General features: G+C 46.8%; 1 protein-coding gene across 3 annotated transcripts; it reads left to right on the forward strand.

The window, feature by feature from the left end:
- Nucleotides 1–1,260: 1,260 nt before the first annotated feature.
- VDAC1 (voltage dependent anion channel 1) lies at nucleotides 1,261–24,952 on the forward strand. 3 transcript variants are annotated; one of them, XM_060008848.1, is made up of 9 exons: nucleotides 1,261–1,403; nucleotides 11,402–11,474; nucleotides 12,006–12,055; nucleotides 12,732–12,884; nucleotides 12,979–13,031; nucleotides 18,296–18,523; nucleotides 21,190–21,340; nucleotides 23,019–23,076; nucleotides 24,005–24,952. In XM_060008848.1, the coding sequence occupies exons 2-9, from the start codon at nucleotides 11,408–11,410 to the stop codon at nucleotides 24,094–24,096; spliced, it is 852 nt and encodes a 283-aa protein (XP_059864831.1). In that variant the 5' UTR covers nucleotides 1,261–1,403; nucleotides 11,402–11,407; the 3' UTR covers nucleotides 24,097–24,952. The 3 variants fall into 3 exon arrangements, with proteins under 3 accessions (XP_059864831.1, XP_059864833.1, XP_059864832.1); XM_060008849.1 differs by having other exon boundaries at nucleotides 1,385–1,403; nucleotides 11,405–11,474; XM_060008850.1 differs by lacking the exon at nucleotides 12,006–12,055.
- The last annotated feature ends 1,030 nt before the right edge of the window (nucleotides 24,953–25,982 follow it).

Consider the following 25,982-nt stretch of genomic DNA (forward strand, 5'->3'; position numbering starts at 1 on the left):
CCACCATAAGCTCCTTTCTTTCTCAACACCCCTAGGGCACTGGAATACTACTTGCCACTTTCCTCATTGAAGCTGCTGCCTCTTTCCAGCAGCCTGGCCTGCTTGCCCCTTTGAACGCCCCAGTTGCTTACTCCTCTAATTTGTGCCACAACTGCTGCGAGCAGGTGTCCTGATTCTGTAGACTGGCGCCTCCTCCAAGGGGCCCTAGACGCCTCAAGCCTTGGAGAACGTTTTTTGGCCAAAGGCGAAGGATGTGCAGAATCTTCATCCAGCCTGGCATTCATTAATTCTCCAAGTCCGCTAGGGGTGGGTCGCGTAGGCCTAGGGGGGAGACTGCGCAGGCTTTAACCGAGCCCCGCGGGCAGGCAGGCCCTGTCTGAACGCGGGTTCCCGAAGGGCCCTAGGTTGGTCCGCGCGCCATAGGACCCAGCAGAGGACGTTCTTGCAAGAGGCAATTTACTTTTCTCACTTCTCAAATGCTCCGAAAATGGCTGCTAGCAGCTTCGCTATAGGGGTAAACTGTGTACTCATCTTGAGGGGTTTTCTCGGCGCGTTCCGTTCCAGGCCCCTGCAGGGATTTGCGAGCCTGGAGCTGCAAGACGGAGGGTCGGAGGCGCCGGAAACATTGTGTCTGGAGCCGGGAGCTGAGGGCCGAGGGCCAAGGAGCAGCATTCGTGGACGCTACTCTGTATCCGCGCCGCCTCGGGCGCCCATTCCCCTCGCCGAGTCTGTGACTGCCCTCAGGGGCTCGGAGTCTGATTTAACACCCTGAGCAGGTTTTGCTGGGGAGGACCCGGGGGTCACCTCGTCCACCCAGGCCAGGCCTTGGTCCAGCCACCCGCCACATCAACTCCCGGGGGAGGGGTGTTGTCTCCCAGCTCCGAGGCCGAGCAGGAGGCCCAGGTCCCCGCGTGTCTTCTGTTAGCGCAGGGGACCTCGGCCACTGCTCAGCTAACCGGAAGACCCTTCCCTCCCCGAATGCTTCAACCTGGAGGGACCTCCAGCAAGGTCGGCCCGCGCGGGCGGCGACACGCCTGTCCCTGCGCACGCACACAACTCTGCACACGTCAGCCCCACGCTGTCCCGCCGCCCTGTGCCCGGGCGCACGCAGGCAATCACGCGTGTCCGCACTCGCCCGTGGGTACACGCGTCCGCCGCGAGTACCGAAAGGCCCCGAAAGGTCCGCGCGCGGATCAGGCGCTGGAAGCGAACCCGGTCGGGGCCCGGGCGGTGTCCCGGGAGGGCCCAGGGGGCGGAGCTCGCGGGGCCGGCCTCGCTGGGTCGGGGCGGGTCTGCGCCGCCGCCGTCTGTGCCGCCCCGCCCTCGGCCCCGCCGCTGGCTCTGTTCCTCACGCTGCAGCCCCCGCCGTAGCCGCCGCTGAGCCCACTGCCACCGCTTCTGAGGTAGGCGCAGCGGAGAGGGGCCAGGCCTCTGACTGCGCCCCGAGTCGCGGGCCGGCCCGTGGGGAGTTGGGGGAGGAGATGGGACGGGGAGCGGGTGAGGGCGAGGGGCCCAGAGCCGGGCCGGGGCAGGGAACGGGAGCGGCCCGCCAGGGCCTGGCGGGTCAGCGGCTGGCAGAGCAGGCCGCGCGGGGCGGGCGGGCGGCGAGCAGGCCCGGGCGGGGGAGCGGGTGGCCGGACATCCGGAGGCGCCTGCGGCTGGGGACCAAAAGCCCGCGGGGACCTTTGGGCGGAAGGGCACGGGCCGCCGCGTGGAGGCCCGGCCCGCCTTAGGTCTAGGTGACCTTCCTTGGAGGCGACCTCTGGCCCTCGATCCCGCCAGCGCGGGTCGGGCAGGGACCCGCCCGCCACCTAAGCTCGCCGGGCTGGGCTCACGGACCTGTGCGGGCCACGCTGTCGCCTCGGGGATGAGCTCATGTGACGACTGGGGTCCCGCGCCCCCGGCCCTGCACGCCCTGTCGGGTCCATGCCCGGAGAAGCTGGCTCCCGGCACTGCCTGCGCCTGCCAGCACCTTACGGGCGGAATGGGAGGCTGACAGTCGACTTAGGCCGCAGGGACCAGGGCCGGAGCTGGGGGCTGGGCAGAAGGTTAGGCCTTAGAAAAAGAGGTCCCGCGGGTAGTGATGTGGCCTTCTTGGCCTTAGGAGGGATTCTTGCCTGATTCGGTTGCTCATTCATTCATCAAATGCAGCGGTGCCTTCACGAAACTGCTTCCGAGCCCTTTGGATTTGAGGCACGCAGCATTAGTGATTTGTCCAAGGTCACACAGCCGGGAAGATACTAAGCCTCTGTTTTTTCATCTGTAGAACGGGAGCAATCATACCTCTTCTTCATCGGGTTTTTGGGAAGAATAAAATGAGTTGATGAACTTCAAACATTCAGAACAGTGCCTGGTAGGGAGAAGGTCTGGGCAGAAACCTTGACACTTACCCTTGAGGCTTTTAGGGGAGGATCTAGCCCATCCCCTGCAGACTATTTTGCTCCACGTGGTGCTCTGGAAAGGGTTCAATAAAGGTGGTCTCTGTTATTTTAAACATTATTATTAGGCATTTGTGTGCCAGGCATTGAGTAACTTTCAGGGTAATTTGAAAAACCTTTAAGTTTACAGACAGGATCAGGCTGGAGCAGAAAGTTGAATGTGGGTTCAGACCTGGGCTAAGCCTAGGCCTGTTCCACCTGAGGCCCCCAGCCCCTGGACCAGCCTCCCCTCTCCAGAGGAGATAGGGAAATGAACACCTCCTTTGCCTAATGTGCTGTAGGCAAGGGCAGGGCAGACTGCCCAGGGTCTGCCTTCTTTCCACCCCAGCTCTGGACTGAGTTCCTACAGGGTCAGGCTTAAGCCTTATACAACTTGGTTTTCAGTGCGTGGGGTGGTGCCACCTGGCAATACTAGGTACTTGAGAAGGGTCTGTGGGGGTGAATGTACTCTTGCTGACAGAAGGATAGTTTTCACCATTCCAGCATGTGGCTTATAGTAGGTGCTCATTAAGTATTTGTGGGATTATTGAATGCGTATATGTAGTGGCTGCAGGCCCAGACCATAATCCCTTGATCTTGGACATCCTTTTTGAGGGACACACGTCTCATTCACTTTCAGAAAATAGCCTTGCCTAGCAGAGAGTCACAAATAAATAAAGGGCTACAAGGGTGTGTACAGCCCTAGAACAGTGATAGGCAGAACTGTTGCCTAATTTGAAATAATTGCTTTGAACATGTTATCCTCATTCTGTGACTTTCCAAGTCCTTTGGGAAACTTGTTGAACTGGTGTTTCTGGGCTTGCAGGGCTGGGGGTGACACTGGTGAAGGGGATTCTCCTAAAACCCTTGGGCCTGGTGTCTCTTCCCTCTCAGATGGTGAGGGGGTCAATGGCTTCTACTGGAGTTGTCCTGAATAAAGTGCTTGAGCCTGGGTATGGGGGGCTGCTCTCAGTCAATTAGTTTATTTCTGCTATTCTATAGGCAGGGGCTGTTTGTAGACAAACAGAGGGGCTCAGGGGGACCATATAGTGAGGATTTGCCTTTGGGCCTCTGGCCCCACTGGACAGTAGGCACATGTCGACAACCACCTCCAAGATGGTGGTCATGGGGAACATTCACCGCCACCTTTACCGGTAAGGTGCTCCCAAAATCCATTTTGCCCTTGATGGGATTTCTCAAAGTGTGACATCTTTGGTAAGAGAGAGGCATGTATGGCTGAGAGCCAGCCCAAGCCTGCAGGCAGCCCCCCAGGGTGCTCAGGGGCTCCCCTCTGGTTGCCACTGAGGAAAGGTGATCAGGTGATCAGCTGGGCCTGGGCACAATCCTCCATTTCACTGCCTGCTCTCAGAGGGGTGAGGGTAAGTGAGAATCTTAGCCCTTTACCCAGAACTCTGCTGGAAAGAGTCCAGGAGAGCAGATTGAGCTCATATAACACAGCTCTGACATGAGCCATAGGGTCTAGTTACAGGCCAAGTTACTTTCTTGTTCCTCAGTTTCTCCACTCTAACTGTGATCGTCATCATTACAGTCATTCTTCACTGAGGGCCTGCCCAGCACTCTCCTGGCTGGTTGACGTATGTATTATGACGTTGAATCCACTGTCCTCCAAGCTCTGGGAGAGAGGTACTGTCGTTTCCATTTCACGGGTCAGGAGACTTGAGCACAGAGTGGTGAGGTAACCATCCCAAGGTCACACAGCTCAGCAGGAACGGGGTTGGGATTCAGGGCCTGAACTGGCTAGCTCCAGTGCCGATGCTTTCACACTGCAGTTGCCACTCCAAGGGGCCACTGTGAGGAGCTAATAGATTTGAGTGCCTTTTGAAAGGTAGAACTTGCTATTCAGAGCGGCACTGTTACCCTTTTACACTGATCAGAGGGAGCATGTGCATGGCTGGGTATAGTCTAGCTGTCAGTGGACAGCAGTCAATGGAGTTACCCTGTTTGTTGCGAGGACAGTGGCACAGGGTGTTTATCAGGAGAAGGGTCAGTTTTCCGTGGGATGAGGTAGGAGGCATTCTTCCAGTACCTGGCTGGACAATATTCAGCCAAACAATACCTCATTATGGTTGGGGAGAACTCTGGACCCTGTGGTTCAGGGTGACCTTTCGGCAACCTGCACGGCAGCTATAATTATGATAAGAAATATATAAAATGAAAATCTGTAATAAGTTCTTGCTGTGTGTGTTACATGTTTACTGGGTACCAGCCACTGTACTAAGTGCTTTGTACTAGCAATCTCATTCAGTCCTCAGAATGATGCTGAGTCAGGGACTCTTTTCCTGTACTGGAACTGAAGAAAAATGAGGGGCAGATCTCGTAACAAGAGAGTGGTGGAGCAGGATTGGAACTCAGGTCTGCTCGAGTCTACCTGCCCAAGCACCGTCTATTTTATCTCCACTGGGTCAAGCCAGGCAGCGAGCAGGAGCCCTAGGTGCACCTGGGATCCAGACCTTGGCATGCTGCCTGCCAGCCCCGGTCTTCTCCTCTTGATGGGTGGGTGGGTGGGCAGGCAGGGTGTCCCCAAGTCAGCTGCATTCTCTTGAGGCTTGTGGAAGGCTGTGCCGGTGGTGGCCCACCTCCCAGGGTGTTTTAAAATAGAAGCAATACCTGGAAAGCCCAGCTGCCCTGTGTGAGACATTCATGGAGGGGGGTGGGAGGACAGATGCACTGAGAGGACCGACCTACCAGAGTCTGGAGTGGATCTGGAGGGGCAAACAAAGAATGTCCAGAATAATGGATTGTGGTTCCACTGCCACTTATTGAGCCCGGGCATTGGCTTTGCCAGCATCCTGGAGATTCAACCAGGGCCCTTCTCCTGGGCTGCCACTTCTGGTGAGAAAGTGTGGGGTAGGGGTGTAGGGAGGCTCCTGATGGTGTTGGCCTCACATACTGGCTTTCAGAGCAGCTCTGGCCTCCTGCGGGCGAAGTTGCTTTTCCTGGTCCCCAGAGTTAGGAGTAGTTGCTTTTGCTCTAATCCCTGGCTGGTCTGATGCCCCTCTTATAGGCTGGCCCAGTTCTGCCCTGACAGACTACCTAGAATGGTGTTAGAAATAGCAGAGCCAAAGGCTTTCCTACAGTTCTCCCTTCCTAAGGGGAACCCGGGATGGTGATGGTGAAGGCGATGATTGCTGTGTTGGTTGGAGTCCTTGCAGGAGTCAGATGTACACTCCCATGGGTTAATTAAAGAAAGCGTGATGAAAGGATCATCTGCAAAGGTATGGGCAGAGTGTGGGGCACCTGACAAGGGGTGTGGGCCCCTTGGTCCTTTAGAACAGGAGGGGGTCCTTTGGCAGGAGCTGTGGCGTTGGGTAGAGGAAAGTCACTGCCCACCTGAGGACCAACAGGGAGGCAGCCTGGGGGATGAATACCCCAATTGCACTCTCCTATCTTCTGCTGGTGCCCCCTATTTGCTGAGCCCAACCCATAGCTCACTGAAAACAGTCCATAATGATCAGCTCTTGGGGCACAGAGCAGGACGGAGGAGGAAGGTGGGTCTGGAGGGGCAAACAGAAAATCTCCAGATTAATGGATTGTGGTTACACTACCATTTATTGAGTACTCACTGTGTGTCAGACATTTCTGCATGCTCTATTTTCCGTACTTAATCCTTGCAGCAACAGTGGTAGCAAGGCACTATTGTTAGCCCCATTTTATAGATGAGTAAAATGAGACCCTAGGAGTATAAGTGGCTTGTCCAAAGTCACACAGCTAGAACGTCTGCCAGGCTCATAGCCCCTTCCATTCGTCACTGTGCCCTGCCACCTGGGTACTCGGATGGGTGGAGAAATGCCATGGCAGGGTGGCTCTTGGTGTTTAGGTCCTAGCCCAGTTATACCCTTGCCATTAAAAATGTTGTCTGTTGACCCACTGGGTGTTGCCTGTGTTCAGAAAACTTTTCCTCTCCACTGTTCCTGACTCAGCCGTTTGGACCCATGGCCGCCCTGCTCTCTGTATCAGCCATTGCAATGGTTGCTGGCTTTCTGAGAGCACCAAGGCTCCCCTGCCTGGATCCTTCTGAGGGAGCTTCTGCAGAGAAAAGAACATGCTTCAAAGTGGGGGTTCTGGGGGGTGCTTGGTGCGGGGAGCCAGCCCACTCTTCTCAGTGGCATCTGAGGGCTGCCCTGCCTGTGCAATAGGCAATGAAAGACTGAGAGGGAGGAAGGAGGCTTTTGAAAACGTGCCTCAGGTGACTCTCATGCACACTGAAGTTAGGGAGCTCTGCCCTACTCCTACCTTCTGGGCAGGGTGGCCAAAGCCGTCAGTGGTCACCTGAGGGTAGAATGTGCCCCCCACAGGCCTTACTTGTTAACCCTGCCACCTCGGTGTGATTTGAATCTGTTCTTGGAACCAGTATAGACACTTTGATGGTTTTCCCTTCTGGCATCTCTGCTGCAGTAGCCTTTTGGAATGGGACTTGTGGCATCATGAATGCAGCGTGGCTTAATTTTGAACACATTCGTTAGGTTTTTAAATTTTCTGTCCTTAGTTTAAAAAAAAATTATCAAGTACACAAACAACTTAAGTGATTAAGTAGAATCAAAAATGAAAATCCTATTTTAACTTCACTTCTTTCCTAAACCCCCTTTCCTTTCTAGAAGCAGCTCCAAGGCAGCCACAGTTTACAGGTTAGCTCATGTCCTTCCCTTTCACATGCTTTTCTATCCATTCACAAATGTGGAACATATAAAGATGCATATGTAAAATGGTTTTCCTCCAATCACATGGAATTATACATTTTCTGTGGCTTGCTCTTTTCATTGAACTATTATCATAGGTAGCTTTCTATGCCACCACGTAGAAATCCACCTCATTCTTTTTGATTACCACATGGTATTCCTTAGTTTGCAAGCACCTTAATTTTTATTCATTTGTTTCCTTATTGGTGGACATTTAGGTTGCTTCTGGGTTTTAACCCTTCAGTCAGCATCCTCCTGTATACATCTTTGGGTGCCTTGGGTGCCACTGTGAGTGTGTTCCTAGCAGTAGAATTGCCGCTAGAGTTACTGCGTGTTCACTTAGGCACTGCCCACCAATGGGCTCCTCAGGGGCTGTACTGTACGTAGTATTCCTACTTGGGGAGAATGGGAGTGATCATTTTCCAATGCAACAGTAGATACTGTCATTTACATTTTTGAGAATCCATTGGTTGAGTGAGCTGCCCAAACACAGATGTGTCAGACTTTCTAATGTGGCTCCCTGAGGCCCTTTTAATAAAGTCTGCTTGGTTCTGATGTCAGAAGTGGCAGCACTCTCTTCCGAAGGCGCTTGGTTGGTCTCAGCTTGAGTTCAGCTCTCCTTAGGCCATTGTGGCGGTGGGGCATGCTAGTTGTGCGTCTCCCCCCCATCCCTGGTGATGCCGCAGTTTCCCTGTAGAGGGAGCTCCTGCCTACTGGTTACATTGTCATTTACTTAGTCCCTATTGTCGGATACTGTTTCCTTTTTTTTTCTACTGTAAAAATACTTTGATGCTTACTGCGCGTATACTTATTAAACAGACAGTGCTGTCAGAACACCCTGCTTCATGCTCAGCCTCTAGAAGCTGAGTTTCTTCTTTTTTTTCTCTTTTTTATTGAGGTAACATTGTTTCATGTATGCAACCTTATATTTCTACTTTTGTGTGCACTACAGTGTGCTCACCACCAAAAATTTAGTTTCCATCCATCACGATATCAATCCCTTTACCCATTCCCACCCTCTCCCCTCCTTTTCCTTTCTGGTAACCACTATTCTGTTCTCCGTATCTATGTGTTTGTTTTGGTTTGTTCATTTATTTTGTTTTTTGTTTATTTATATTCCATATTTGAGTGAAATCACAGGGAATTTGTCTTCTCCATCTGATTTATTTCATTTAGCATAATACCCTCAAGGTCCATCCGTGTTGTCACAAATGGTCAGATTTCATCTTTTTTTTTTAATGGCTGAGTAGTGTTCCAGTGTGTGTGTGTGTGTGTGCGCGTGCGTGTGCGCGCGCGTGCGCAGTATCCAGTATTATCCATTATCCATTCATTATCCATTCATTTGTTGGTGGTCTCTTAGGTTTTTTCCATTTTTTGGCTATTGTAAATAATGCTGTGACGAGCATAGGAGTTCACATGTCTTTGCGAATTCGTGTTTTCATATTCTTTAGATAAATACCCAGAAGTGCAACTGCTGGCTCATATGATAGTTCTAGTCTTAATTTTTTGAGGAATCTCCATGCTGTTTTCCATAGTGGCTATACCAGTTTATATTCTCACCAACAGCGTATGAGGGTTCCCTTTTCTGAAGACACGTGGGGTGGATGCTGCAGAGACAGATGGGGAGTGATTTGGAGCTGATTGAGGTGGCGGGAGGGGCCAGGACCAGGGTTCAGTCTGCAGGTCAGTGCAGGCAGGGTGTTAAGTGAGAAAGCAGAATGCTGAATTCTCTCCCCATCTAGTCCTGGCCTGAGAAAGTGTGGATGGCAGTCATTGTTTTTACATTAAAATTGTTTTTGAAGCAGGTGCTGAGAACTGTGCTGGCTGCTGTTCGCAGCTGTAGGAAAGCTGGGCTTCTCAGAGAGGCAGAGCTGCTTCAGTCCTGTCAGATAAGTGCAGCAGGAGGCGAGAGGTGGGGAAAGAGGAAGACTCCATGAGAAGCAAAAGGGGAAGCTACAGCCACACAGCCTTTGGTGCAGGGGAGTCAGCGTCTTGCCCCCCTTGGTGGGTGTTACCTCAGGGCCAGGAGTGGGTTTGGCTCCACTCAGCTCGTGGCTCCTGTGCCTCTTCCCTGCCCGCTGCTGCGCTGGGGATGCAAGGAGAGCCTGGCCTTATGTGAGTTCCCTCTGCCATCCCACCTCTCCTGTCCTTGCATGGTAATCTCCTCAGTGGCCGCTTTAGGGGGATTTTTGCTGTGGGTGGAGTGTGTTTTGACAGTTGGCTTTGCTTTTCAGTTTTGGGGATTAGGGATAAGCAGGGGCATTTGGGGAGCATTAAATGATGAGTGTTCTGACTTTTTCCTGAGGGATGGACCAGTCCAGACGTGAAAGCCACGTGTGCCACGTGTGGTGAGGCGGGTCCTGGAGCCAGGGGAGGGTACTCGGGAAGGCCCTGACCTCTGAGGTACAGGAGGTCTTAGCTGACCCGGAGATATTGCCACTGGACTGCTCTCCCTGTCACCCGGCTGGGGCTGAGTTTGTAGCCCAGCTGGGAAGGGGACAGCAGTGAAGAGGGGTGTTCTGTCCACTGATAACTGTTAGCAATCGGTGTGTGTGTGGAGAACGTTCTGGGCCCTTTGCTGAGATGTTTTGCACGTTTCCTTGGGGCTCTGTTACCTAGCCTTCAGTCCAGGGTTGTTTCATTGCTTCTCCTGGGAGGGGCCCAGGCCCATCTGTGGCTGGGGCGTGTGCCTAAGGCAGAGAGTGTTTCTGGAGGACCTGGTGGATGGTTTCCTGGTTTGTCCCTGGGGTGGGTGTGCCTATGGGGTTCATTTGGGGTGGAAGGGGAGAGGGGAGAGAGCCTTGAAAGAGCCAGTGGGAACAGCCTGAAATGGGTCTTCCACCGTGTTCTTTATGCCCTGATCCTAATGGAGACTGAGTTGCCCATGGTTCTGGCCCGATCATGTGTGAGAAATACAATAACAACAGCAACAAAAATAGGAGCGCGTAAACAGCTTACTGGGCTGCTCCTCTCTGCTCTGACACAGAAGGGAGCTGGGACAGAATTAGCAAAACCTCTGAAAAAAGTAAAATAGGACCAGGACCACAGTTTTATAATTTAAAATTGTGCAAGTTTATAGTTTTTTAACATTATACTCATTGGTTTTTTGGGCTCCCTGCAATGTCTTTGAAGTTGAGGCTTTGGTCAGGATGCAACTTCCAGTTACGATATTGTTCCCCTGAGATCACTTGCACCACTTTTCATTGGGTTCCCATTTAACCAGGAATATGCCATGTGGGTGTTAATTTGTGTGAATACATTTATATGTGACTTTAGGTGAGGTGTATGCAGTTTGGTAATTTAGGTATGCTGTATTTAAAATGGATGGAACCATCCTTGGGTTAATTGAATTTCTGGCTGAGGCTAACAATTTTGGAGATGGAGAAGATGCAGGAGATGGTGCTTTCTCGCATTCCCCTCTCCTCCTGGGTGGAGCACAGAGTGTGTGCCATCTGGATTAGGGTTTTAATTCTGTGTACATAATGTATCAGTGCAGAGCCTCCCAGCAGCGCAGTGTGGTCCTTAGGGCAAGGACTATTTGAAGTTCTTGCCTTCCTTGAACAGCGAGGTGTTTAATAAATGCTTGTTGACTGACTTAGTGATGTGCATCAATCCCAAGTAGTACTTTGATAGTTGGTTTTAAAAGTCAAGTCACACTGAAGCTCAATAGATGTTTATTTGAATTAAATTTGGGGGGGATGTGGTTGCATTTCCTTCCATGTGAAGAATTGCCTAGTTAGGTAGGTAGGTTTTACTGTTTTCTCTATGAGGAATATGATACTCTAAAAGTGGGTTCCCGTAGCAAAGGTTTTGTGAAAAGTTGGGTCCATTCTGACACATAGTAGGTACTCTATAAATATTTGTTGAATGAATGAAATCAGAACTGTATAGAAAATACGTTGCCTTGTATTTAATGTCCTAGCAGTTGATATTTTGTAAGAAGATATGTTTTATTGGCAAGAGTCCTGCAGTTCAGTAAAGTAGCTGGCTTATGGGACTGTGTCTTTGCCAATGAATTCATTTAGAAAATATTGACTGACTCCTACCATATTCTGGGCCTGTGCTCAGTCCTGGGGATGCCTAGGAGAAGAGGTCCAAAGTCAGGCTGGTCTGCTGTCAATAAAAACTTACTGGGTGTTTCAAGCTCTGGCCACAGAAAGAAGCAGGAGATAGCACAGTCTTCTTTGTCCACACCTGGGGGAATAAGGTATGTGGAACTCAGTGCTGATGATTTTTATTGGTGGAAAACTTACCAATGTGTTTATTCTGGTGGTTCTTTTATTATAGCAGAAGATGGCTGTGCCTCCCACGTATGCTGATCTTGGCAAATCTGCCAGGGATGTCTTTACCAAGGGCTATGGTGAGTGTTGCATGGAGTGGCCTTTCAGCTCAGAAACTGGGTTGGCATGTTTGGTATTTTACCCATTACAGTTTGAGAGACTTGGGTCAGTCAGCTCTCAGAAACTTCATGTCAGGGAAAAAAGATAAGCCTTCTATGGCTAGTGAAGCAGTTTTGGTTGTGCACCCAGTACGGGTAGGCTTGTGAATTGCTGCAGACAAGTGGACATTCTTGTTTCTTCTCCTAGGCGGGAGCAGGTCTGTGGATGCTGCTGCAGTGGAGCGCGGCTTCTAAATTTGGAGCTCGTCTTTAGGCATGTGCTCACGCTGTCATGCACCCTTTTCTCAGACTCCACTGGGAGTGCAGGTGGGGCCTGTGTCTGTTCTGCCTGCCACTGTTCCATGGCAGCCGGGCTCCACACACAGAGGCAGGCAGCAGTGGAGACCGGTGCCCTCTGCACTCATCTCATTTTTAAACAACCTAAGGGAGGCAGAGATGCTGCTCTTGAGTTAGTTATTTAACCTATTAACAGTTACCATGTTCTTTCTTTAGGGTTTGGCTTAATAAAACTTGATTTGAAAACAAAATCTGAGAATGGACTGGTAAGTTGTCTGCCTCTATGGAGCATGGATATTTATTGTAGATCAATAAATAATCAATAACTTCCGTCTGGGTGGCAAACAAAGGGACTTTTCTGATTGTGGCAGCTTGTGGTTGTCACATTCATTGCATCCTCTGTGGCATGGTGGTCCAGGGGAACCATGTGACTAGGTCCCCGATTCAGCAGCTGTTAATACTCATAGGAATATGGGGCAGGCCTCAATTTTATTTTTCCTCATGTTTCTTGTTTCAAAATTGACCTGTGTTCCATACCACATAATTATTGAAAAAAAACCCCAAATCTTAGTAATCCCTTTTAGATTGTGAATTGTTGGAAGGAGGAAGTTTTGGGTAGAATTACTGCAATGTCAGCTTTAGCTCAAAGCTTTTTCTCTGTACGAGCCTGGAGGTAGGACAGAAGGAGAATTGCCTTCCTGTCCAGACTAAAGAGTTACAGGGGAGGAAGGAATCTTTCTCCTGATAAAGAATTCCCTGAAAGATTCCTTTAATTAGCAGACTCCATCTGTACTTCAAATATCTAACTGAATTATAGAATGAGCTTTTGCACCCACACATTCAGGGTCTCACCTCTTGCATAAAGGAAAGTACAGTGCATTTAGGGGTGGAGCAATGCAGAATGAAGTGCTGGCATGCAGGCTGTGACTCTCTTCTTTAAAGGAATTTACAAGCTCAGGTTCAGCCAACACCGAGACCACCAAAGTGACGGGTAGTCTGGAAACCAAGTACAGATGGACCGAATATGGTCTGACGTTTACGGAGAAATGGAACACTGACAACACACTAGGCACGGAGATTACCGTGGAAGATCAGGTAATGGTCACTTGTGAAAAGACACAGTTTTATTAAGTGACATCGGCTGCCTGTCTTGTGACTAAACCTGTTGGTGAATTTCTTTTCTGTTCAGCTTGCACATGGCCTGAAGCTGACCTTCGATTCATCCTTCTCACCAAACACTGGGTAAGAATATCATCTGTTTTCTCCATAAGGACCTTTAGTGGTGTTTCATAGTAAGATTTAAGATTCATTCTGTGCTGTTTGTTATTGTTCTCCTGGCCTCAGCTGTGGAGGCTGCAGGATTTCTGGTCCAGTAATGCTCCATTCCATGTGAGTGAGGCAGCTCACAATGTAAGTGGCCAAGGCTCTAGGGCAGCAGGCAGTGTTTGGAAGCAAGGGCTGCTGGTCACTGTTGCCAGCCCCATTTTTCATGCTGGAGGGCCTCTTCCCTAGCTTCCTACTTAGGGACACTGAGAGTATATGCAGGGTGGCTCCTGAGACTGCACTCTCCTGCTTTAGGCCCTCCAGTCACAGATAGATTAGGCTTGCTGGTTATTGGGCACATCAGGAGGCAAGAGGGCATGTTGATCTGCCTCAGCTCCTGGTGCTTTTCAAAGTGGCTAGAGGGAATCAGTCTCTTCTAGAACACTCTCTTGTTTTTTTCCATTCAGAGCAGTGGGTCTCCTAGGCCTGGGAAGGTTGTTTTGCACACTGATGACAAGGCCAAGGGCATGTATTGAATTTCATTTCATAGTTTTTTTAGTTTTTAAAAATTGTGGGGACTTCCCTGGCAGTCAGTCCAGTGGTTAAAACTGCACGCTCCCAGTGCAGGGGGCACAGGTTCAATCCCTGGTCGGGGAAGATCCTGCATGCTGTGTGGTGTGGCCAAAAATAAAATTTGTGGTAAAATACGCATAAAATTTACCATCTCAACCATCTTTAAGTCTTTATTTTTCATGACTCGGACACTTTCAGAGATGATTGGCCAATTATTTTGTAGAATCCTTGATTTGGATTTGTCTGATGTTTTCTCATGGTTAAACGCAGGCTATTTATTTATTTATTTTCCAGGTTATTTATTTTTGATAGCTGTAGATAAGATGTTGTGTTCTGTCCATCTTGGTGCATGACATCAGGGGGTGTATATCAATGTGCCTCATTACTGGTGACGTTACTTTGGTCACTTGATTCAAGTGGCGTTTGCCAGATTTCTCTGTAAAGTTACTTTTTTTCTCTTTATAATTAACAAGTATCTTGTGGGGAGATGCTTTGAGACCATGCAAATATTCTAATTTTTATACTTTGACTCACAAATATTAGCATCCATTGGTGATTCTTGCCTGCAACAACTGTGTTTGGCAAATGGTGAATTTCTTTCTTTTTTTCTTTTCAGTTTATTTTTTTATATGTTATTTATTTATTTTTGGCCGTGTTGGGTCTCTGTTGCTGCACGCAGGCTTTCTCTAGTTGCAACGAGTCAGGGGGCTTATTGAGGTGGCTTCTTTTGTTGCAGAGCATGGGCTCTAGGTGCGTGGGCTTCAGTAGTTGCAGCACGTGGCCTTCAGTAGTTGTGGCATGCGGGCTCCGTAGTTGTGGATCACGGGCTCTAGAGTGCAGGCTCAGTAGTTGTGGTGCACAAGCTTAGTTGTTCTGTGGCATGTGGGATCATCCTGGACCAGGGCTCGAACCCGTGTCCGCTGCCTTGGCAGGCGGATTGTTAACCTCTGTGCCACCAGGGAAGTCCCCCATATGGTGAATTTCTATTCCCATCATTCCTTCTACATTTATTAATTGGGATTTTACTGCAAGGAAGAGCTCTTTCTTCTCCACCTTTTATTTATTTGATCAGTCATCTGTATCAGTACGGATTCTTGGACATTTATTTTATTCTATGGATTGTAATCCATTACTATATTATGTTACTCATATTGTCCCAGATACGGCCATTGGGAGCCTTCAAGTTGACATCCTATGTGCTTTTGACAAGCCCCTGTCATTTTTTTGGAGCACTTCTTCAGAAAGTGTACTTGTTCTTCCCTAGTCCTGCTATCAGCTATTTCTCTGAGGAGCCTTTGTTCCTTTTATTGAAGAATGGTGTTTAGAAACTAAGACTGTGGGTACAAGATGTACTCATTGCTACTGGGTATTTGAGGAAAGTTTTGATGACTCGATGGAGATTGGAAATGAAAGCTGACTTTCCAAAGTGTCTGAGGGGTACAGCCTGGGAAAGTATCCTGGCTTCCTTTAAAGAGGTAAGCATATACCACATTTGGATGAAGCTGCAGACAGACCTCATCAGGGGACTGGCACCCACACTGAGTACTTACCACAGATAAAGCCAGCTTGTTAACCACAGATTAAGAGTATACCTCTCTCAGGTGCTGTCAAATTGGCACCATTATTTAAATAGCTTTAAAAAATCCCAATAATATTTGAAAGAGGAAAAGCTCCAAAGGCATAGAATGCTGCCTTAGAGCCAAGCCTGGAGAGAAACCTAGTCACTGCCCCACCAGTGCCTTTCCCCTGGGGACCTGGTGCCTCTGACCAGAATCCAGTGGGGTGGCATGTGGAGGCACTGTGTAACTGTCCAGTGTGGCTTGTGCACACCACTGGTCAGAGGCCCTGGTACAGGTGTCACATTTTGTGTCAGCAGCAGCATTTTACCCAGTGGTTAAAAGATGCCGAATTTCTACATGTCTTGATTTCCCCTTCTTTCTAAATGTCAGCCTCTGAGCAGCTGTTTTTTCCATCAATCATCCTACCCTGCTTGGTGCCAACTGGATACTTGGTCGTAACCCAGGTCTCTTCCTCTAAAGAGCCGGCAGACCAAAATAGGTTTATTTTAAGTTTTTCTTATTGAGAGTTAGTTTGATTGTCACTCCTTTCCTTCACAGCTTGCAAAAATGCACAGAAGCAACTTGAACAGAAGTTGTAAGTTTCATTGTCACTAGGGACGGGTGTTAACTTTATTTTCACCTATGACCTCTGAAATTCTGACTCATTGGAACTTGGAGTGTTTAATCTTTAAATTTTTTATTATGGAAAATTTCAAACATGCGAACGAATACGGAAAAGCATATTATACCTTCATCATGTTCTCATCACTCAGCTTTAATAATTATCAACCCATGGCCAATCCTGTTTTATTTATACATCCATAATCAGCCCCTCCCACCCTCAGATTATTTTGAAGTAAATAACAGATATCACATACTTTCGTCTGTACATATTTTCATATGTATCTTTAAATAAGTTTCCTTTTAAAAAAAGCATAGCCACCGTATCATTACATTGTGAAAATTAATCATAATTTCTTAATATTGTCAAGCCTAGTCTCTTCACATTTACATGATTTCATGAAAATTTTTTAGAGAATCAAAAATTGTCCATGCAAAATTGTAAAAATTGCTTCATATGGCTCCTAAATCTTAGTTTTTAGGTTCTTCTTCTGTTTTTTTTCCCCTTGCAGTTTATTTGTTAAAACTAGATCATTTGTCTTCTAGAATTATATATAGAGTAAATTTTGCTGTTTGCGTTCTGTGGTGTTGTTTAACTTGTTCCCCTGTCCCCCACATTTCCTGTGAATTGCTAAGTCTAGAGGCTTCATCACATTTAGATTCCGTTTTGGGGGGTGCTGAAATCTGCTTCCATAGGGAGGCACACAGAAGGCCTGGTTTTCTCTTTGTATGTTAGTGCCATTCATGATCTACTCATAAGGGGTTACGAATTGGTGATAATTCCACCTTTATCTTTCCTTCTTCATTTTTAAGCTGGAATATTTCTATAAAGAGAAACTTATCAAATCTTTGGTTATTTTGAGATATAGTTAGTATAGGAAAGGTGGGATACATGTTTGATTCCTTTCTTATTTACCCTTTTCAAAATAACAGATTGATCCTCTAGTCTCCAAAGATGACCAATGTGTGTGTGTCTTGAGTGTCATTATGAGTTCATAGATTTAAACATTTGATGTGCTTCAGTCGCTGCTGATACTATTCTTGATGCTTATATTGTCTCATATTTGAAGCCCTTGGGAGCCTGTTTTTTTTTTTTTAATATATTTACATATTTACTTATTTGGCTGCACTGGGTCTTAGTTGCAGCATGCGGGATCTTTTAGTTGCGGCATGTGGGATCTTTTAGTTGCGGCATGCAGGCTCTTAGTTGTGGCATGTGGGATCTAGTTCCCTGAACAGGGATTGAACCTGGGCCCCCTGCACTGGGAGCATGGAGTCTTAACCGCTGGGCCACCAGGGAAGTCCCTGTGGGAGCCTCTTCTTCTTAGCTCTCCAGTCCTTTTGCCCCAACCTCAAAGTCTTTGATAGCTTTGATAGATGCTTCAAGCTCATTTTGCACGTTTCCTGCCCCAACCTGTAATCTGCAATTTTCTGAGGAGTGCTGGTTCCTTTTAGGAGGGAATGGTATTTAGGGCCCCCAGTTTGGGTGCTGGGGATGAAGCTTTAATCTCAGTGTGAATGAAGCTGGGCTGGACAGGGCTGTGTGGTCCTTGAACCTTGAAGCATATCTGGTTTCTCCTGTGGTGTCTGCTGAGAATGTTTCTCGCTGTGGAAGATGTCCATTTTGCAGTTGAATGACAGAAACAATCAGGTGAAAATAGTCTAAATTTTATTTGATAGATGTGATCTTGTCTCTAATGCTGACTTTTGGTAAAAGTCATTGTGATAATATATTTGCAGGTGACATGAGTCACCTGCCTTTCCTAAGAAATGCTGGGTCTTGAGTAATAGTCAAGGGAGGCACTATCTGGCCGTATACGCAAATCTGGGATCAGCAAACTAGACCTGGGATCTTGTCCAGTCCACCAGGGCTTCCTGGCCCCCTATGACTGCAGGGCCCCAGGTTCTACCTCACTATCCAGTTCTCTGAAATATATATTCATTGGGATCTCATAGATATTGAATTAAAAGCTATCTAACTGTTGTATTTACTTAGAAGGGAATTAGTATATATTTCTTTACTAAGTGAGCCACAAAGTAAGAAGATGACCATCTCATTAAAAGCTGCTGTTTAGATAGCTGCCTTCATGACAGATGTATCTTTTCCACAGACTTGGAAAATAGCAAAGATGCATCTGTTTCATAATTACATGGTGGTGCTCTGCATAATGAATGCCTGTGTAGGCTACTGTATTGAGCACAGGGAGAGGATAGTAAAAATTACTTAGCGCTTCTTTTTCCAGCTTTTCTTGCCTGTGTTCTCGCTTCATTATGGTGGTGTTTCTTCATTATTCTGGATTCCAGTTGAAGAGAGGTTGTGTTCTGCCCATTGTGGCACAGAAGTTGCTTAAGGGAGATCTGGGGCCCTGGCTTTGCCTTCCTACCCTCCTATTCAAACGGGGATTATTATTTTTATAAATTTGTGTCTCTTGGCATGCTTGTTGCAAGATGAGTTAGCTTCTGATTTTAATACAATTTCTTTTCCTCCAGGAAAAAAAATGCTAAAATCAAGACAGGGTACAAGCGGGAACATATCAACCTGGGCTGTGACGTGGATTTCGACATTGCCGGGCCTTCCATCCGGGGTGCTCTGGTGCTGGGTTACGAGGGCTGGCTGGCTGGCTACCAGATGAATTTTGAGACCGCAAAGTCTCGAGTGACCCAGAGCAACTTTGCAGTTGGCTACAAGACTGATGAGTTCCAGCTTCACACCAATGTGTAAGTGTATGTGAGTGTGTGCAGTCGGGGGATTGTTTACCATGATTTTTTTCTAAGCTTAATTTTTAATCACTGGGAAGTGAGTTTGTTGGAATCAGATGAACCAAATGGCCTGCTAGTATTGTTCTTGTTTCCCACCTACCCGTTTCCTGAAGTGATGTAGTTTCTTACTATTCTGTGAACAGTAAATGTTGTCCCTGGTACACACAGAATGGCTGATCACTTACGGCAAGGGCATGATGTCAGTCCACAGGCGTGTTCCTTCCCTGCAGCTTTATGGACGTTGGAGGGCCTTTCATTTTAGTTAACAAAATGGGGGTGGGGAGGTGTAGCTCTCTTTCTCTGTATACTGCGTGAGGACCAGCTTGCTGTGCTTTAATGAAATGTAGGCATGGGAGCCAAATTAGGAGTTGATTATCTCAGTTAAATACTGAGTGTCTTCTCTGCATGGCAGAACATTTAAAAGTTTATTAACTGGACAGTATCATGAAGGGAAGAGGAAATTACAGGGTAGGTTAGAGAGAGCCCTTTGTAATCAAACTTGAGGGTTGAAGCAGAGTGCTGATTTAGATTTAAGGGAAACAGATTTCATCCATGAAATCTCTGTAGACATGAAGAACTAATGCATGGTGCAAGTTGGGTACAAATTTACCAAATTTCTCTCTTTCCACTAGAGGTCACTAAAGTGACTTTTAAAATTTAGAGACAAGTAAATGGTATTTGGGTCTAATAACATTGGGTCTAGTAACATTTCCGTAATAAAAATTTTTGAGGAATTTTTATAATTAATAATATAATACATTAATATAATAAATTAATAAAATTTGAGTCTTTTAAAACTAAAAAAAATCACAAGAAACTATGGAGATGGACAGCCCAGTGGTTGGGGGAGGGGAACAGGAAGGGTGTCACTTTGAAGGGGTGGCACAGGGGAGTTTGGTAGTGGGACTGTTCTGTATCCTTGCTACAGGAGTCTTTGTATTAAAATTCATAGAAATGTTTACTGAAAAAGGTCAAAAAAGATACGTAAATTTAAAAAAAGTAACATGCAAAAAAGCCATAGGAAAAATATCACATGCATAGAAGTGTTTTTTAATTGAAAATTTTGGCTGACATGGAAAGTGCTTCCTTGGTTTGGAATTGGGAACTTGCACCAGTTCCAGGAAGAGCAATGACTTTTAGGTTTTACTAACCTGAGTTTCAAGATTTTTAATAAGTGGACCTGGTTTATTTTTGGAACTGGCATGGAAACAGCTGACCCAGCTAATCTGGGTTGCCCTGGTCTTGCAGAGGCCCAGGTGTGTAACAGGCGTTCTGTGTGCTTCATGTAGATGGCTTTTTTGTTTTTGTTTTTGTTTTTGTTTTGGCGGTACGCGGGCCTCTCACTGTTGTGGCCTCTCCCGTTGCGGAGCACAGGCTCTGGACGTGCAGGCTCAGCGGCCATGGGTCACGGGCCCAGCCACTCCGCGGCATGTGGGATCTTCCTGGACCGGGGCACGAACCCGTGTTCCCTGCATTGGCAGGCGGACTCTCAACCACTGCGCCACCAGGGAAGCCCTAGATGGCTTTTTTTAAACAAATTAATTAATTAATTAATTTTTGGCTGAGTTGGGTCTTTGTTGCTGTGCGCAGGCTTTCTCTAGTTGCGGCAAGGAAGGGCTACTCTTCATTGCGGTGCGTGGGCTTCTCATTGCAGCGGCTTCTCTTGTGGCAGAGCACGGGCTCTAGGCGCATGGGCTTCAGTAGTTGTGGCGTGTGGGCTTCAGTAGTTGTGGCACGTGGGCTCCGGTAGTTGTGGCTCACGGGCTCTAGAGCACAGGCTCAGTAGTTGTGGTGCATGGGCTTAGTTGCTCCGCGGCATGTGGGATCTTCCTGGACCAGGACTCAAACCTGTGTCCCCTGCATCGGCAGGTGGATTCTTAACCACTGCGCCACCAGGAAGCCCTAGATGATTTTTGTTTGTTTGTTCGTTTGCTTTTGTTTTTTTGCGGTACGCGGGCCTCTCCCTGTTGTGGCCTCTCCCGTTGCGGAGCACAGACTCCGGACGCGCAGGCTCAGCGGCCATGGCTCACGGGCCCAGCCGCTCCGTGGCATGTGAGATCTTCCCAGACCGGGGCACAAACCTGTATCCCCTGCTACGGCAGGTGGACTCTCAACCACTGCGCCACCAGGGAAGCCCCCTAGATGATTTTTTTTACAACGAGTTCCTTTGTGGTTTTAAGAGTTCAGTACAGGAAGGCAGTGTTGCTGGTTTTAGAATGTATTGAAAAATCTAATGTTTAAACACATTTAAGCCCAAGGAAATTTCCCCGTTTGAGTTAAAATCTATTATTTTTGACAAGCTGCTGTTTTGTAGCATGCTCAAGACTTTCTGAAGAAGTCAGGATTCTCTGTGAATCAGGTGGTGTCTATGCTCTTCCTGTACTTTCTGGAAGCACAGCGTCTGGGTGTTCCCAGTGATGGCTGAGATAGCCTTTCCCTTCCTCTGAACCTTCCTGACCCTGGTGTCTGTGCCATTCCTATCAGGCTTGCCGTAATTTGGTGCCTGTTTTGTGATCAGTTGAATCCATTTACAACATGCTTGTCCTCTGTTAGACTTGGTCAGCTCTGCCCAGCTCAGGTCGCCTTCCTGGGCTGCTTGGCATCCATGCTGTGCTTATTTGCAGAAATGACGGGACAGAGTTTGGTGGGTCCATTTATCAGAAGGTGAATAAGAAGTTGGAGACTGCTGTTAATCTGGCCTGGACAGCAGGAAACAGTAACACTCGCTTCGGAATAGCAGCCAAGTACCAGATCGACCCTGATGCCTGCTTCTCGGTGGGTACCTGTGGAATCATGTATCTCTGAGACCTTACCCTGACCCTTAGGTTGGAATCCTTTTGGACTGATGGAATTCCATGCTTTGGCTAGAGATTTTCTCACTGTGAGAGGGTTCACAATGAGTAAAACGATCAGAGTAATGGTATTTACTATGGCTGCCAGGCACTGTATGGAGACCATTATATGTGGCTTACTGTATTTAATTCTTATACAACCCATTTGAGATAGGTGCTTTTTTTTTTTTTTTTTTTTAATTATCCCATCCATGTTTTCACAAATAAGGAACTGAAAGCTTAGAGTGGTTGAGTAACTTGCCCAAGGGCAGGCAGGTGGTAAGTGCTGGGGTTTGTGTTTGACCCAGACTGCCTTGCTGTGAAGCCTCCTTCTCTAACCAGTCCTTGGTCCATGCTGCAGACTGTAAAGGGGGTTACCTTGAACCTGAAGGTTTTAAATGTTCCTTTCCCCCTCAGTTTTCATTCTCTTGCCCAGCTCCTGTATTGCATATTAAGAAATCAGGCCCTGGCATTGGGTGGTTGGCATCTTGTCTTGCAGACCCTGTAGCATAGCTAATGGACCCTTGCGTTGCTGCACAGTTTTTGCGTTAAATCTTGTTGAGCTCATCTCTGTTGTCACAGGGCACTGCCGGCTGTATCCTTTTTGGGGTGGAATGAGGAAATCTCATGTTGCAGGATGGTTTCTGGGCTGACTTGTGTAATTTACAGACAGCCTATTTTAAGTCTCCTGAAATAGGAACTGAATTTGGCTTCCTTAATGTCAGGCACTTTAAAACAAAGGAAAAGGGGCCTTATTATTTGGAGGGCATGGGCAAAATGGAACATCTAGATGGGGCACTGACTGCCTGGAGACCTACCTTCCTGTTTTCTCCTGTGGGAGATGCTGCGCCTAAAAACAGCATGTGAGCAGGAAGACACACACCCTGGTAGCTCTGGCTTTCGCCAGGTGTTCTCACAGCGTGAGCTTGCTCTGCTCCTGACCTCTCCTTACTTCCCCAGAAAGGGGTCAGGGAGAGGCCCAGATTTTCCTACAACTCAGGCAGAAGAATAAGGGCGAAATTATTATCGACTCAGCTGCTTTGTTGATTAATTTATTAATCAGCATTCAGTAAGTGCTGACATTTAAGTGATTGTCTAGGTTATTGTTTTGCTCCAAAAATTCAGGCTTGTCAGTGCCAAATTTTTTTGATTTTTGCTTCTCTTTTTCATGAAGAAAAAATTCGAACAATGTTCTGCTGTTTAAAAAAACGCTTTAAAACCCCATCTGACATTTGGTCTGTTTTTCTTTATCCCAACAAATACAAGAAAGTCTTTTATGTCTCTGGCCATAAATGAAGGTGTCCTCACCTGTTATAACTTAAAAATACAGACCTACTATGTATAAATGGAATTGGGCACACATACTGTAAGGAATCAAATGTAAATAATAACTTTCTTTTACTTGAAAATTGTGTTGTTTCTTTGCGTTACCCTTCTGAGACCTAGTTCCTAAATTTGATATATTTCATATTGAATTTAATGAATCCTATAAACAGAGTGGTCATGAAAAAAGAGAATTTGATACTGAAGTCCAGAGTTGGTTGATTAAAAAGCTCTTATGCAGTTTGGAGACAGAAATGTGAAGTACTTAACATTTTCACTCTTATCTTTTCCTTGACTAGGCTAAAGTGAACAACTCCAGCCTGATAGGGTTAGGATATACTCAGACCCTAAAGCCAGGTATGTGTTGGTTGTGTGAAATTAGTTCTTTGTCTTAAAAAAGATGTGGTGCTCGTTTGCTGCTTTATGTTATTGCTTGTAAAATGACTGTGTAGTACATTGTAAATGAGTGTATATAAAGTTTTATAGTTGACTGTTTGTAAAGGAGTGCAGAGTCATTATAAAACGGTTGGCGAATAGGAGAAGTAGTAAGTAGGAGGAAAAAGGCCAAGGCTAACATGTATTACATTTTTGGTTATTTTCTTCCATTCTTTTTCCCAGTGTGTGCCTAATGCTTGATACTTATTTCCAGCAGGTTCTTAAAACCAGCCTATAAGTCATCCCCATTGTGAAACTGGTTTGTAGGTTTCCTCTGCACAGTTAGCTAGGCCAGTCCATAGTATGTTACAGCTACAGGAAATAATACCCCCTTGGGGTTAGTTTGGTCAGACTGGGGCTTTGAACCCTGGAAATCTAAGGTTACATGATGGCAGAATCAAGCTGTTCTAGAGAAAATAGCATTTAGTCGTGTGTGTGTGTGTTGTGTTTGCATTTGTGTGCATGCTGTGATTGGGAGTGTAAGACCGTGGAGTCTGATTTGTGGTTGGGGTTTCATTTCAAGGGGCTTTTGCTAAGGAAGTTTTCTGCATGGATTTTGTAGCGGGGATGATGAGAGGATGAAGGAAAGTGGATTTGGGTGAGCTATGGAGTCGTCATTATTGTTGCACAAGCTCATCCTCAGCTACCCAGTCATTAGTCGGATGGCGCTGCGTAACAGGGATTCAAGGGCCTGTGGTTTTGCCCCTGCTGATCACACTCAGCTGGAACAGGTTCCGAATCTGGTGTGGTGTCACCAGTGTGCTTCAGCCATCCTCCATTTGCTAACCTTTCTTCTCTTTTCTTTCCTCCCTCTCTCCTCCCTTCCTCTCCCTGACTTCTCCCCCTGCAGGTATCAAACTGACACTGTCAGCTCTGCTGGATGGCAAGAATGTCAACGCTGGTGGCCACAAGCTTGGTCTAGGACTGGAGTTTCAAGCATAAATGAATACTGTACAATCGTTTAATTTTAAACTATTTTGCAGCATAGCTACCTTCAGAATTTAGTGTACCTTTTAATGTTGTATGTCTGGGATGCGAGTATCGCTAAATATCATGTTAGACTTCCAGGTTAAAGATGATTCAGCTTTAGAGTGTTACCCTTTCAGAGGTACAGAAGAAACCCAATTTCAAAAAAGTTCCTTTCAGCTGTAGACTTGAGGGGGAGCTTGCTGGCCCCTCTAGAGATGTCAGGTTTCTTTTTTACCTAGAAATGGCTGCAAGTGGAAGTTGATAATTTGCAGGCACTTTGTAATTTGTAAATTCGTATTGAGTAAATGAATGAAATTGTGACTTCCTGAGAATTGAACCTTGGTTTCCTACCCTGATTGAGGAGAAGCTGTTTGATGGTGTACACAAACTCATCTGAAAGGGACTTTTTTAGGCAGGGACTTTTTCCACCCCAATCCATCACCTCTTTTACACCAAAAGTAGTCTGCAGGGCGTGGTAGCTGTTTCTTTTGTGCCATTTTGGGGTGGAGAAGGTGGATGTGATGAAGCCAATAATTCAGGACTTAACTGTGTTTTTTCTCATGTTGTGTTTTTTTGCCCTTGCACCAGAGTATGAAATAGCTTCTAAGAGCTCCAGCTGCAAGCTGGGAAGAGTCTCTGTGACTGTAATCACATGGTGACAACACTCAGAATCTAAATTGAACTTCTGTTATATTCTCGCCACTCAGTTTATTTTTTAGCAGTTTAATGGGTACATTTTAGGGTCTTCCATTTTGTGTGGAATTAGTTCCTCCCCTTCAAATGCTGTAATTAACATCACTTAAAACTTGAATAAAATATTGAAACCTTATCCTTCTTTTGTTGTCTTTATTAACAGGAGTGTGAATAAACAGGACATATGTTTGGTCTTGTTCTTTGGCCCCTTGGTGTGGCTGTGTGTGTGTGATATTTTTAGTTTTCTATTGCTGCATAACAATTACCACAAATTTACTGGCTTAAAACAACACTTAATTATTTCACAGGTCTGTCTGTCTGAAGTCCAAGCACCGGGTGCCTGGGCTCTCTTAAGTTTCTCACAATGCTGAAATTAGGATGTCAGCCGGACTGTGTTCTCATCTGAAGTTTGGGGTCCTCTTCCAGGCTCATATGGTTGTGGCAGAATTCAGTTACCTTTAGTTGTAAGATAGTGGTTTCTATTTCCTTGCTGGCCATCAGCTAGGGGCCACTTTCAGCAAATAGAGGCCACCTGCACTCCTTGCCATGTGGTGTCCTCCATCTTCAGAGCTGGAACAGAAAAATTTCACTGTCAAATCCTTCCCTACTTCAAATATCCTCCAGAAGAGCCCAAACACCTTTATAATTTTTTGAAAATTTGTTTTTAAAATTAAGATGTAATTGGCCTATAACATTATATTAGTTTCAGGTGTACAACATAATGATTTGATGTTTGTATATATTGTGAAATGATCACTACAATAAGCCCAGTTAACATCCATCACTGTACAGAATTGTTTTTTTCTTGGGATAAGAACTTTTTTTTTTTTTTGCGGTACGCGGGCCTCTCACTGTTGTGGCCTCTCCCGTTGCGGAGCACAGGCTCCGGATGTGCAGGCCCAGCGGCCATGGCTCACGGGCCCAGCCGCTCCGCGGCATGTGGGATCCTCCCGGACCCGGGCACGAACCCGTGTCCCTTGCATCGGCAGGCGGACCCTCCACCGCTGCGCCACCAGGGAAGCCCGGGATAAGAACTTTTAAGATCTACTCTCTTTGCAACTTTCAAATAAATAATGCAGTACAATTAATTATGGTCACCATGCTGTACATTACATCCCCATAACTTATTTATTTTATAAGCATTCCTGTCCTTTTAAGGGCTCACC

The sequence above is a fragment of the Delphinus delphis genome, chromosome 3 (assembly GCF_949987515.2).
Source record: "Delphinus delphis chromosome 3, mDelDel1.2, whole genome shotgun sequence".
In the NCBI taxonomy this organism is placed as follows: Eukaryota; Metazoa; Chordata; class Mammalia; order Artiodactyla; family Delphinidae; genus Delphinus; species Delphinus delphis.

Excerpts from the sequence above, each read along its gene's own strand:
- VDAC1 (XM_060008848.1), top strand. The coding sequence starts at position 11,408 with ATGGCTGTGCCTCCCACGTATGCTGATCTTGGCAAATCTGCCAGGGAT. Across the intron at positions 12,885-12,978 it reads AGATTACCGTGGAAGATCAG|CTTGCACATGGCCTGAAGCT; the intron begins GTAATGGTCACT and ends TTTTCTGTTCAG. Across the intron at positions 18,524-21,189 it reads TTCCAGCTTCACACCAATGT|AAATGACGGGACAGAGTTTG; the intron begins GTAAGTGTATGT and ends GCTTATTTGCAG.